This window comes from Musca vetustissima, unplaced genomic scaffold (genome assembly GCF_032173495.1).
Source record: "Musca vetustissima isolate MV318-11 ecotype Yass unplaced genomic scaffold, APGP_CSIRO_Mvet_v1 utg6130, whole genome shotgun sequence".
In the NCBI taxonomy this organism is placed as follows: Eukaryota; Metazoa; Arthropoda; class Insecta; order Diptera; family Muscidae; genus Musca; species Musca vetustissima.
Window position 1 is genome coordinate 262514 of NW_026879497.1, and position 13443 is coordinate 275956.

General features: G+C 32.8%; 1 protein-coding gene across 1 annotated transcript; it reads right to left on the minus strand.

The window, feature by feature from the left end:
- Positions 1 to 1439: 1439 nt before the first annotated feature.
- Positions 1440 to 13440, minus strand: LOC133324415 (homeobox protein unc-4-like; the record flags this gene model as incomplete). The annotated part of the gene is given in 5 exon segments (XM_061533254.1): positions 1440 to 2031; positions 2860 to 2999; positions 3922 to 4100; positions 13175 to 13283; positions 13285 to 13440. Coding segments are annotated over 5 exon segments (1176 nt in total), but the record flags the coding sequence as incomplete, so codon positions are not given.
- Positions 13441 to 13443: the final 3 nt, after the last annotated feature.

Sequence of the window (13443 nt, forward strand, 5' to 3'; positions counted from 1 at the left end):
TAAATCTGGACCGATTTTTACGAAACTTGGCAGACATCGTTCTAGACCTAAATGATTAGGCTGTACCAAATTTCGTGCAAATCGAAAGATATATAGGGACCGTTTACATTAAATCGGTTAAATATACATATGGGAGCTATATCTAAATCTGAACCGATTTTTCCCAATTTCAATAGGGTTCGTCCTTGGGCCAAATAAGTGACCTATGCTAAATTTCATCCAATTCGGATTATAAATGCGACCTGTACTTTGTTTACAATTTTACATCGACAGACAGACGGACGGACGGACGGACGGACATGCATAAATCGCCTCAGAAAGTGATTCTATGCATATTCTCAAAAGGAACCATGTGTCTATCTCGTTTCCTTTTGCCTGTTACAAACATATGCACAAAGACATAATACCCTGTACCACAGTGTGGTGAAGGGTATAATAAAAATTTATTAAACATTTTCAAATTATAAAATTGAAAGTTGCATTTTGGGCTGATTTTTGGAAGGAAGAAAGTTGGGATGTAATTTTTATCCAGGGAAATTTACTTTAAATTTTCCGATAACCGGGACACTAATTTGTCCAAGAATTTTTTTCAGTCGAAATTTTTGATAGAAAAAAGGCTTTTTTAATCCAACGAATGCACTGTGCAGTGCAATCCATGATCCTTTGAGACTCCGTGCCCTTTGAAAATTACTTCTGAGAAAAATATATATCTTTTTTTAATTTTTCAGATTTAAATCTTCCAAACCACTGTGCTGTCCTGCCTGTGCGGTATGGTACTTCTGTACATATTTAGTTATATTACCACTAAATCGCCCTTGATTATAACCTAAATATCCATCAATTATTCTTAATATCGAGGTAATTTGTTTTTCCATTTACTTGACATTAAAAATAATGACAGCACACTATCAGATTTTGGCCACTGTATGGACTTCTGGTTAATATTGAAAATATTGCCACATTTAACAGGAATCTTGGAAAAGGCGTTACCACATTTTCCCTCAAAAACATAAAAGACATTAACTTTAATCACCCATACTGTTTTAAACAATACAATTACCTTATAAAACATTGGAAAAAATGGAATTTCAATATTTTATAAAAAAAAAAAAAACTAAAACACTTTAAGGAATATGTTTTTGTTAACCCTACACTGGGAATGGTTTGTATAATACATAAATAAAGGAACATGTTGCTAAAATTTAACATTACTTGTTGTTGTGGTTGTCGTTTAATGCTTATGATTTTTTCTTTGTTTCTCGCATAATAACTCCGTCAATGATAATGAGCCGTAATTTGTCATAAAACAAAAGGCGTTGGTTGTTTTTGGGAAATTCTTTTCTTAAATGCCAACTATTTTACACTTTACGTTTTTTTCATTTTGTTCTCTCTTAATTTTTTGGTTAATTTCTACCTCCAGGCTCTGCCGCCTATAGAACTCACGTATTGTTGAACAGCAACGATTCTATGCTAAACGGATTACTGCGTCTTATGCTAATTGGTGAGGTCTGTTGATGATGATTAGGCGAGGGTGAGGAGGACGATGAAGAGGTGTTTTGTAATTTTATTTGGAAATTTGTAGCTCTACCGGGAAATAGGAATGGTTTAACATCACAACCTTCAGTGCCGACGCCAACGCCACCACCGTTGGGTAAATGCATTTGCATGTGCATTTGTTGGTGCTGGCTATTGTTGTCATCGTCTCGTGATGTATCCACACCACCACCATTTGACATGGGACTACCCAGGCCATTGGGACTGCCACTGGGTGAATAACTGTTATTGGCCATATCACTGCCACGCGGACTACGAAAATCAAAGTCATCACAATCGTCATCACTTTCAGTGCCGCCCACAACATCGATTTGTATGCTATCATCTTCGAGATCCGAATCGGAAAATGTTCCGTTAGCTTTGTGCTGTGATATGTATTCAGCTTTGAGGGCCTCCAGATCGACGGTAATGCCCTTGGCTTGCAGCTTACGGGCTTGTCGATCAATTGCCTTGGCCAGCTTCTTTCGTCGTCGTGCTCTGCAAAGATAGAGAAATTGGGAAACAATATTTAGGATAAAATTTATGAAAAGTTTAAAGAGGGAAGGTCTTTTGATTGGAAGCTACAAAATATTATGTGGATAGGTAACCTCTACAGGTAGAGTTTTTATTAAATTTTCGATTCCGCCGAGAATTCGTTATCGATATTTTGCTGTTTTTTTTTTTTTTTTTTTTTTTTGCATTCAGTTGTTAGTTACAGGGTGTTAAATATGGAAGAGAACAAAGAGAAAATTCGGTACATTTTACAGTTTTCCTTTGACAAAGGCGAAAATGCAAGCCAAACGCCTAAAATTGTGAATGGTGTTTATGATTCCGATACTGCAATTAGGGTTTCGTAGATTCGTCCACGAGCTAAAAATCTACCATATAACTGTTTTAAACCAATTATAATTGTCCAGAATTGGACGGAAAACACTAGGCCACACACATCTACAATGACACCCCAGAAACTTTGGGAGCATGGTTGGGAAGTTTTAATGCATCCGCCATACAGTCCGGGCGTAGCACCAAGCGATTATCATATTTTTCTTGCATTGCAAATTTTCAAATTTAGCCCACATAGGACATTCCGAAGCATGTTAAATAAAATATAAAAATAAAATTGCTCAAATAGGCTGTCCTTTTATAGGTTGTCATAACATTTACTCCCTCAAAAAGCACGTGATTATAATATTGATGATCTTCTTAGATTATCATCCATAAAAATGTCTAAAGAGTCTCATCCCATAATAAATTTTCGAAGGTATTCTCCACAGGGCGAATTGGAAAGTTTTGGTTATTTATTTTATTTTTTTAAGTTCTTCTTACCTTTCTTTAGCTTTAAGTTCATTGGGCGGGATGGGTTCACCAGAACATGTCTGGGGCTGGGCATTATGGGCAGGTCTTCCGGGTCCTTTTTTGGTATGCTCACGTTTTCGAACTTTGGCACGCCGATTCTGGAACCATACCTATCTGAAACAAAGCGTATAATATTAGAAAACCGTGAAGACTTTGAAGATAACTTAATGTTGCAAAAATAAAAAAAGACTGAAAAACTTCGAATTGTATGTTGATAGAGAATGCATAAACAAAAAAACTGATGATCTATATTCCAACAAGTCTATACATAGCAAAAAAAACTTTTTATGAATGAATACAATTCTTATGACCACGAGAAAGCCACTATTTTATCCAACAATTTAAACATTTCATTAATATCAAAATTATTTTTCCTGCTTCGCTCTACTTTACCACTATTTACACTAATTTTCCATAATGTAGAAGTACTTCATTTTGAATACAAGTAAAAATTCTTATACAAATGAGAAAGCCGCAATTGTAAATTTGTAAATGTAAACATTTCATTAATATCAAAACTACCCTGCTGCGCAAAAAATACAAATTGAAAAATTAAAATGGCGGAGAGTTTCTGTGCCTTAGAAAAAACACGCACTTTAAAGTTGTTTTTTTTTTCACTCTGATAAGAATCGAGTATTTAATGTTTTATGAATTGCAATCATAAAATGCAGAAATCCCGACATAAGCTATATTTTCAGAACACTATTCATTTCATATACGAATTATTTTAAAATGACAAAGAATTTCTGTATCATAGATAAACACACAAAAGTTGCTTTCTCTCTCTCTCTCTCTCTGATCAGAACCCTATAATTAAAGTTTTATGAAATGCATTCATAAAATGCCGGAATCCCAACATTAGCTATATTTTCTGAACACTATTCATATAATGTACGAATCATTTTTGTTTCTGTGTATATATTCGAAATTATTTATATGGCCCCAAAAATTTTAAAACAATCAAATTTTCTGACCAAAAAATTAAAATTTATTAAAACAAATAATATACCCTTCATTTAAAACTAAACTTACCGCAACACGACTCTCCTTCAAATCCAAACGCATGGCCAATGCTTCACGCATAAAAATATCCGGATAATGGCTGGCTGAAAAGGCTCGTTCCAGCTCCTCCAGTTGCCATGAATTAAAATTGGTGCGGGAACGGCGGCGTTTGGCGGCACTGCTTTCATCATCGCCGTCGGCAGAAAAACCTGAACGAGCACACACACAACAAAAGAAAACATATAAAATTAATAACCATATTTAGTAAGTGATAACAAAACATATACATTTTAATTAGAGTCCGAAAAACTATTATTACTCTACTATCCTACACAGGTCCCCGAAGCAAAAAATATTATCAAAATTCCCATTTCCAAAACTACAAAACGCAATTAATAACCCGAAATAACAACAACACTTCCAAAAAACATTTCATTAATTTACATATCAAACGTTGTTGTTGGACCCCTTTTTTTGGCATTTCCATCCAAGTGGGAGTGGGCCACTTGTACACATTTATTTTGATTTTAATTACCCCTCTAGCAGGCAGTCACACACACACGGACACAGTCACTCGACTCGACAATAAATATTCATAATCATATATTTCAATTATCTACATTAGGGGGGTGTTGGGAAAAATGCAAGCCCATTTGAAGACAATATGTTGGAATGTGTGTGTGTGTGAGTTAGCCACACATGTGTGACCATGGCAAACTACCGTTTTAGTTGTTTATATTTGGATAACAATAAACATGGCAACGCAACAAACATTTTAATTACCCAACGTTTTGTATACGCACAAAATACCAGGACCAGGTTAACTCCCTACCGACGACAAATTGCCCCAAATCTAGGAATTTCTCATTTGGAAAGCGTATTTAGATGTAGGCTCAAAACAAAATTGTAATAAAGTCTGTGGGCGATTTTTATGTTAAGGGATATATTTATGTGTTTTAAGTTTAATAGAAATAGTGTTAATATTTTTTGAGGAATTGGATAAAAAGATAAGTTTAATCTTTAATAAAAATATATTTGGTTATTTATAAAATAAAAATAACAAAATTTGTATTCCCGATAGCTATTAGAAGCTGACCATAAATATCGTCCTGCCCTTCCGCACCATAACCATTTTAAAAATTTGCCTAAAAATTGCATTTCCATGCAACCAACAAACTGCATTCACAACATCCCTCAACGTCCAGCATTAGGTGAAACATCAAACATATCGTAGTGTTAACTCCCTCCCTGGAGACCAATAATTCTTAGAAATTGCATACCAAGGGGTGTGTCAAACAGGAAGAAAAAAATAGCCATAAACCTTTGCTCATTTGTGTACCAAGCACACAAAAAAATGTTGCACTCATTGCCTGGCATTGCATGTTGCAACGATGGCCAGTAAATGCATTTTTACAATTACACACACAAACACACTCATGCACTCTCACAAATCAAATTGACTAACGGCCTGGACATGCATCATCATCATAAAAATACAACAATTCCTAATATTATGACTGAGCTTTAGTTGCAACATCGAGTGGCAACATAAATGGCAAGGTAAGGGTGTTTGTCCTTTTGGCAGAGGTATTACCTATAATGTAATTCCCTAGCCTTTGGAAAAAGGGTAATTGAAATTTATTATGATTATGTTATAAATTTGCAGCTTGTGGAAGAAGAAGAAAAATGGGTAACATCGTAAAGGGATATGCAGTTGTGATATGCAAAGGGCAGAAACAGAAATTTCATTACGTTTAATATAAAATTTGTGCAATTTTCCTGCCACTGAATGAATTCACCCATTCCTTTTTAGTGATTGGGAATTTCATTCAAAATTTAAATATCATGTTTTTTATCCTTAACACTTTTGCCAAGAAAAATTAAAAATAATATCAAATTTCTCCTGTAACTAAAGGGATACATTAATTTCTCCTTAGATGACCAAATTGAGAATTTTATTCAATATTTAAATTCCATGTTTTTATACCCTACACAACTATGTTGTCAGGGTATTATAGCTTTGTGCAGCCCCGAAAGTTTGTAACGCCGCGAAATATTGGTCCTAGACCCTCCTTTATGTATACCGATCGTCATATCTCAACTAGCTGAGTCGATCTAGACATGTGAGTCCGTCCGTCTGTCCATTATAATTTGTATACACGATAGAGGCCACATTTATGGACCAATCTTTACGAAATTTTGCATGTAGGATGGGTTCTAGCCAATGAAGACCCCTATTTTTTTTTGATAAAGATCTGTTAATATTTAGGGGATGAAATGGACCAAATACTTATTTTTTGTCGGTTTTTGCGGTTGTTCTAGAGGCCGCAATTATGGCGTAAACTTCGAGAATTTTCACAGGGAGAAGGGGGTCGGGCCAAAGAATAAGCATGCCTGTTTTCATAAAGATCGGGCAATATTTAGCGGGTCAAATGGACTCTGACTTTTGTGAGAAAAATTACAAAATTTGTATTCTATGACGTATATATTTGCCCGTTAAGGACATAGACCCGAAAGTGGATGACTGAAGAGAAGTGGATGACCTTTAAATTGATACCAATTATATTGTCGTATGTACTCGGAAGTGGGAGCTACGCTTAAATATTTACAGGTGCTTACCTACTCAGATATTATTTAGTAACCCATTACCACACTAGAGGACGGAAATATAGCGCTGATTGTTTTGAAATTTTCCATGAGGTTCCAGTTATGGTCAAGGACAACGCCTATAACTTTCTGTGATGATCAGATTATAATTATGGGATGAAATTGACCGAATACCATTTATTTTTGTGTTTTTTCGAGCCGATGCCAATAATAGGTCGAAAATCACAACACAACCCACGGTGAAGAGAATCTGTACTGAATATGAATAGTAATATTCGGAAAATATGTCAGATACTGTTGACCTCTAATCAGGCAGAGGGAGCAAATATCACGAAATATTGCCCAGGTTCGAAATAAACAGCCACAGAAAGGAAGAGTTCCGTAGTAGTTGTGTAGGGTATCGTATGGTCGGCCTCGTCCGACTATACTGCGCTCACTGGTTTATCCTTAAAACTTTTGCCAAGAAAAATTAAAAATAATATCCAATTTCCCCCTTAACTAAAGGCATACTTTTATTTCTCCTAGGCTGACCATGTTGAGAATTTCATTGAAAATTAAAATTCCAAATTTTTTTATCCTTAACACTTTTCCCAAAAATTATTTTGGAGTATGTGAAAACAATCACAAAATGTTCGAACATATCTTTTTATGAACATACAACTTTATTTGAATTCCAAAAAAAAAAAAAAAACATCCAACATATTTCGGGACCTCAAGTGAAACCACCAAAAAAAAAACAAACAGCAAGAAAATTCTAGTGAAAATATTTCGATTCTCAAACATTGCATGATACAGTGTCAAATGACTTAATGGCAAAGAAAATGACTTTTCCACATGCCAACATTGGCAGAGAATTTGTCAGCGGAGGGGAATGTCCGTACGCTAGCTGGCCAGTTGGTTGTTAACCAACATGACCCATGGTGTTGTTTTTGCTGCCGTCGTTTTTGGCCAAAAGGAGTGAAGTTTTTAATCATTTCCAATTATGCCACTACTTTATCTTGATTTTATTTTAATTATTATGCACAAAATAAGAACAACAAACATGTATGTATGTATGTGAGCTATATCAACATGAAAATGTTTATAACATAATTACCAACTCTGTATGGAATTAGGGGAAACAAATACAAAAAAAAAGAAACAATGCAGGGTTAGCCATCCTGACATCTAATCACAAAAGGGGTCACACTACTAATTTTCAATATTCACAATTTTACACAAACACACACAATTTACCATGCTGACCACGTAAAGGTTTTGGTTTCGTTCATTCAAAATTTCCAGATTTTTTTTTTTTTTTTGATTTTTTTTTTTGGCTAATACACCATGCATACCTTGATATTAATGAAATTTCATATTGGAGTCATTGGACTCCAAAATTTTTATGAATGGTGAACTTTTTTTTGGACACGATGAATGAATGTTAGCGGAAAACGATTTTCGTTGATTATAATGTAACGCATTTGTGTTTGGAAAGAATTGCCATAATTGGTGAATTAAATTTTAAAAATTGATGAATGAAGTTTTCGCAAAAATTATTTTTTCAAAAAAAAAAAAAAAAATCGTTGAGCTTATATAACAAAAAGTCGAAGAAAAAAGTTCACGGTTTGTAAATCAATTAAAATTTAAATCACTATTGGCAAATTAATTAACCTACTAAAGAAAACTCAAACCCATTTAAAATAAATGTATTTCCACTTCCATGTGAGGGAAGGCAATTAGATGAGGTCATTTGCTACAAAATCGGATGTGCACAACAGAAGGCATTTTTTAATAGTACCGAGCAAATATTACAATGACTAATTTGCTTCTTCGGAAATCGAAAATTCGAAATAAAAACTAGTATAAATTTACAAAAAAAAAACGATGCTGTGGAATTTGACAGAATTCCGGCAGGACAGAATATTTTACACCCTCCATTATGAGGTGGGCATTTCAAATACATGTAATAGTTCGGAGCCTTTATAGATATTGTGGGTCGTGACATCCCAGTTAACATTTTTTTTCCAAGGAAAATTGCATCGATTTTCTTTAGAATTTCTGCACATTTTACTGCGAAGTTTGACGAAAATCTGCACATTTTCGTAAAAAAATGGGAAAAATTATAATGTTTCTATTATTTTTATTAATATTGAGCCAAGTTTCAGGATAGCCCCAATATATCGGTACCCCCCAATATTCCCTATTTTATGATTGATAAATTGATATTTTCTATTATCAATGGGTGTCAAATCTCATTACCAAAAGATATTAATATTGAACCAAGTTTCAGGGTAGTCTCCATAATATAATATTCAAATATAATGGTTGACCCAAGTCGGTAGTTTGGGAATTTTGTATACGTTTTCCAGCCGTATTTGGTATTCTGTATTTTCATTGGCTCTCAAATTTTCATACCAAAAATCATTTATATCGATCCGTATTTTGGTAGAGGTCCATATAACGTTGGCCCCACTATTAGGTATTGTGAGAATTTAAATCATCTTTTTCTCAAATCTTTTTCGGTATGTTCTAGGTCCCAGCACAACATGAGTTTTCTCCTAGATGTCCCCATTAATTTAAGATATTTTAAATGTCATTCTCATAGTGGTGGATATAAAAAGTTTGGCCCGACCGAACTTAACATCGTTTTTACTTGTTTTCCATAAAAATCCTTCTTCCTTCTTCATATTTTTATCAACGGAAATATCCTTCAACTAAATCCATTTAATGATTGATGTCCACTCACTAAAAACTAATTAAAAATTCATAATTCATACTCTCACGTTTCTCTATATACTGGATTTGTTGTAGATGTTACTGTTGTTGTTATTTCAATTATGGACATAGACAAGACAATTCACAAAAAAAATCACACCCAGTCGAATGATGAATGAATTTGTTCAATTTATGACATTTCTCATTTCCGTTCAGAGCAACGGCGAAGGAGAAGAAGAACAAGAGAAAGAAACGAAACAGCAGCACAATTTTTTGGTTAACAAGGAAAAGCACAATAATATAAATGACGAAGATAAGTTGCACACACACACATATGCACAAGAAATGAGTTTTCCTTTTTTACTTTCCTTTTTTTAGGATTTTTGTATTTTTTTTTAATTTCATTTCAAGCATTGAAAATTAATAGTTGCAATATAGGAATATGAACTCAAATCATGGATATCATTCATGCCATCATCGTCATCATCAATATCCCCATATGTTGATAGGCATTGGGTGATGTCGTAGAGGTGTAGCGGTGTCAACGGATTTGATTGTGCAGCATGCTTCTTAACTAAGATCTATGACAAAGGCTTTTCTCTGCAGTTGACAGCAGGCGGGTTGCTGCAGTTAGCTGTACCCGGGGACTTTGAAAGTTGCGTAGGTATCAAAGAAACCAAAAAAAAAAAAAAAAAAAAAAACAGATGATGTGTGCTGGCTCTTCCCAACCCACCATACATGGCAGTCAAACTGCAAAATATCATTATTACATATGTGCGTGTGAGTGTATAATTTTCATTTTCAATTTTTCCAAATACATTTTCTCTTCGTCTGCCGCTTCTCATATGTGTGTGCAAAATTTATTGTAAGAAATGATTAATGGCTGGCGGCATGTTGTAAAACGCCACAAGAAACAACAACAGCGACAAAAACAAATCAAAATCACAAAATGATTAAAAACTTTGGCAAATAAAATAAATGTTTGCAGACATTTTTACATTGTTTGTGAGTGTTTTACACTCCTAAATTTTGTTGTTGTTATTTTTTATTTATTAATAAATTATTTATTTACATAAAAATCTCAAACTCAGAAAAAAATGAATTTATGTATGTTGATGTTGTTTAAACAATTTGTGTATTGGAAATCGATAAGTCTGTTTTATTAACTACCACTTTTGTGTGTTTGTAAGTGTATTGAAATTGATGTTAATAGCAGCTTATTGAAATATTAATATTTCTTTTTTATCTATTTTTTTATTAGAAAATCTAATGAATGAAAAGTAACTTCTTATTGAAAGTTGTATTTGAATAACTATAAAAAGAGAATGCTTAATATTGGCAAAAATGTCATATCGTCTTTTTTTAATTATTTTAATCGGATTTGTTTTTTTTTTTTAACTTAAGAAACAAATATAAACAATGAACGTTTATAAATATCACAAGCTGCTAACATGTATTTTGTGTATATAAAATATTATTAATACCATGATTTAATCATTATTTAAGAGTAGTCATTAATTATTATTCCCATATGGTAATAATGGCAAACATAAAAAACCCCTAATGCGATAATGATTATTGAAAATAGAAAAAAACAAATTGAAACCATAATGTGGTTTTCTAAGAGCTTTGTTTCTTAATTTCCTGAAAAGTTTTCATATTAATTTTTAAAAGGAAGGGATGGGAAATTTGTGCATAAATAATGTGAGAGATCTTAATTGGGGAATTGGAAATAATGTGAGAGGTCTTAATTGAACCTTGAAGTATATCCTTTGTAAAGGGTAGGTATATTGGCCTAGAAGGAGATTAAATTGCAAAATTTTTTGAAAAATAATTATCCGTATTTTTTATCTATATTTAATTACAATTTGCTATGATAGAATTATATTTTCTATACAAATTTTTTAAAAAAAGATATGGTATCTGTATCTTGCAAAGTGTTTACATAAATATTTGTTTTTATTTACTAGTCGAAAAGTAGGATTGTCCAAATTATCTATAATGAATACACCTATAATAATTTCCCGACTCTTAACAGATTCCGTGCTCGAAACCGGTGACCGTAGCTCGACTTTGAGGCGTGGAAGAACAAATGCTCTTGGTCATTGTGTTAATATCCCTAATACAGCTAATTTCTGAGGCATGATTATTGGTCAGTGAAACATCGGAATTTCAAAGTTCAAACACTATTAGAAAATTTACATATGAACTATGTTTATTGACTTCGTTCGAAAATTAGCCAAATGGCAGAACTTATTTTTTTTTTTTTTTTTTTTTTTTTTTTTGAAAATCGCCAAGCTGCAACCTGGAATATAGGGAAGATCTTCACCGATTAGATTTATCCTAGTTCATACGATAACTATGTATGTTCAGAATAGCATGTTAAAATTTGGAATCGATTATTTTTGAGTTACCATGCCATTACACTAATTCAAGAAAAAACAGTTTAAAGTTTGAGTAGCGCACTTCCCGTCACTTGATGCTGACCCAATAAATCGGCTATATCTTCAAGAGTTATTGTGTTTTTTACTTGACATTTTAATAAGACAATCGGTATTTTTCAGATATTGAAAACGTTTTTCAATCAAATTGGCTGTAATTTGGTATTTTGGGTTCTCATTGCATAGCACATCCTTGTACTAAAAATTATTAATATTGCCCAATGTTTCAGGGTAGCCCCTTTATAACGGTACCCCCTAATATTCGATATTCTAAGTATTTTGGATACTTTTTCAATCGAATTGGCTGTATTTTCGTGTTTTGTATTCTCATTGGCGGCCAAATCCACTATCAATATCAATATTGATCTCCGTTTTATTATATCCCCGTATTTTTGGTATGTTCAAGGTTCTGTCATAACATGAGTTTCTTCTAGAAGCCTCCATGATTATAGATATTTTTATAGTCATCCTCACCGTTTTTACTCGTTTTTCGATTAATTTTAAGGATAAAATTCCACAGATTCTTAATGGAAATTAAATTGAAAATTTTCCCAAATACAAAACGTCTTTTTAATTAATCCATGTCCATTGTAATCCATATTATTTTAACCTTATCTGTTTAAAAGACCTTTAACTATTCCATATCATTTTATACTGCTAAACTCATTTCAATGATTAATAATTAAGTATTTATTTTTGTTTTCTATTCATTTTTATTTCACTTTATTTTTTCCTAATTAATTTAATATGTAATTGATTTGTATACAAAATGTTGTACTGCATGGTTTCAATAATTGCGAATAAAAAATGATTTAATTAATTACATTACCGCGACATTGTTAACATTATCAATCAAAACAATATACTATGTAGTCAAAACACACTTTATTTAATATTGAAAATTAATTGAACTTGAACTTGACATTGAAAATTGTTTTTTGCTGTGATTGTGATTTTGTTGCTATTATCAGTTCGATAAGGCAAGTGTAAACTTTGACATTAATTTTCATTTGGTTGGAATTGGATTTGAATGAAAATCAATAAAAAAAAAAATAATAATTTGTTTGTTTTATTGTTGATTCTTGGGAATGGTTATGTTCTTCAAACGTTAAACAACAATTAAAAATAATACAAAGGAATATCTTCAACTTCAAATCAATCAAGTTTTCAATTTTAGGACCGGGTAATAAAAACTTAAATGAACTGTCAAATAAATATCCCCAATACAAAAATCTTTGTATTTTATTAAAACAAAAATACGATTTACCCTGACTATTTTGAAAAATGTATATTATTGCACTTTTTTCAAAATAAAAATATTGACTAAACTACTTTAATCAGTTTCCTCAACATGAATGTTCGATTTATTTGTAAAATACTATTTTTTAAATCGATCCAAACTTTCATGTATTTTCCAAATGTATTCCAAAAAAAATCGTTGCCCCAAAATATTAATTTTTTCATATCTGTCCAAAATTTCATATATTTTCCAAATTTATTCCACATAAAAAAGTCCTTGCCCCAAAATACCAACTTACCCGCATCATCGTTTGATCCTTCACTTGGTGGTCCCGTCGGTGGCATATTTTGACGATTTCCTATCATAAGACGATGTTGAATTGCCGCTGAGGCCACAGCGGCGGCAGCTTGTTGTCTGGGCCGCCGAAACATTTCTCATAGCTGCACTTAAACCGGTTAAATTTGCAAAAGCATTACTTGCATTCACAGCCATTTGGGCTGCAGCGGCGGCATTTTGTGGTCCATTGCTTTCAAATCGTGGACGACCCAAAAATGGGGCACCACCAAA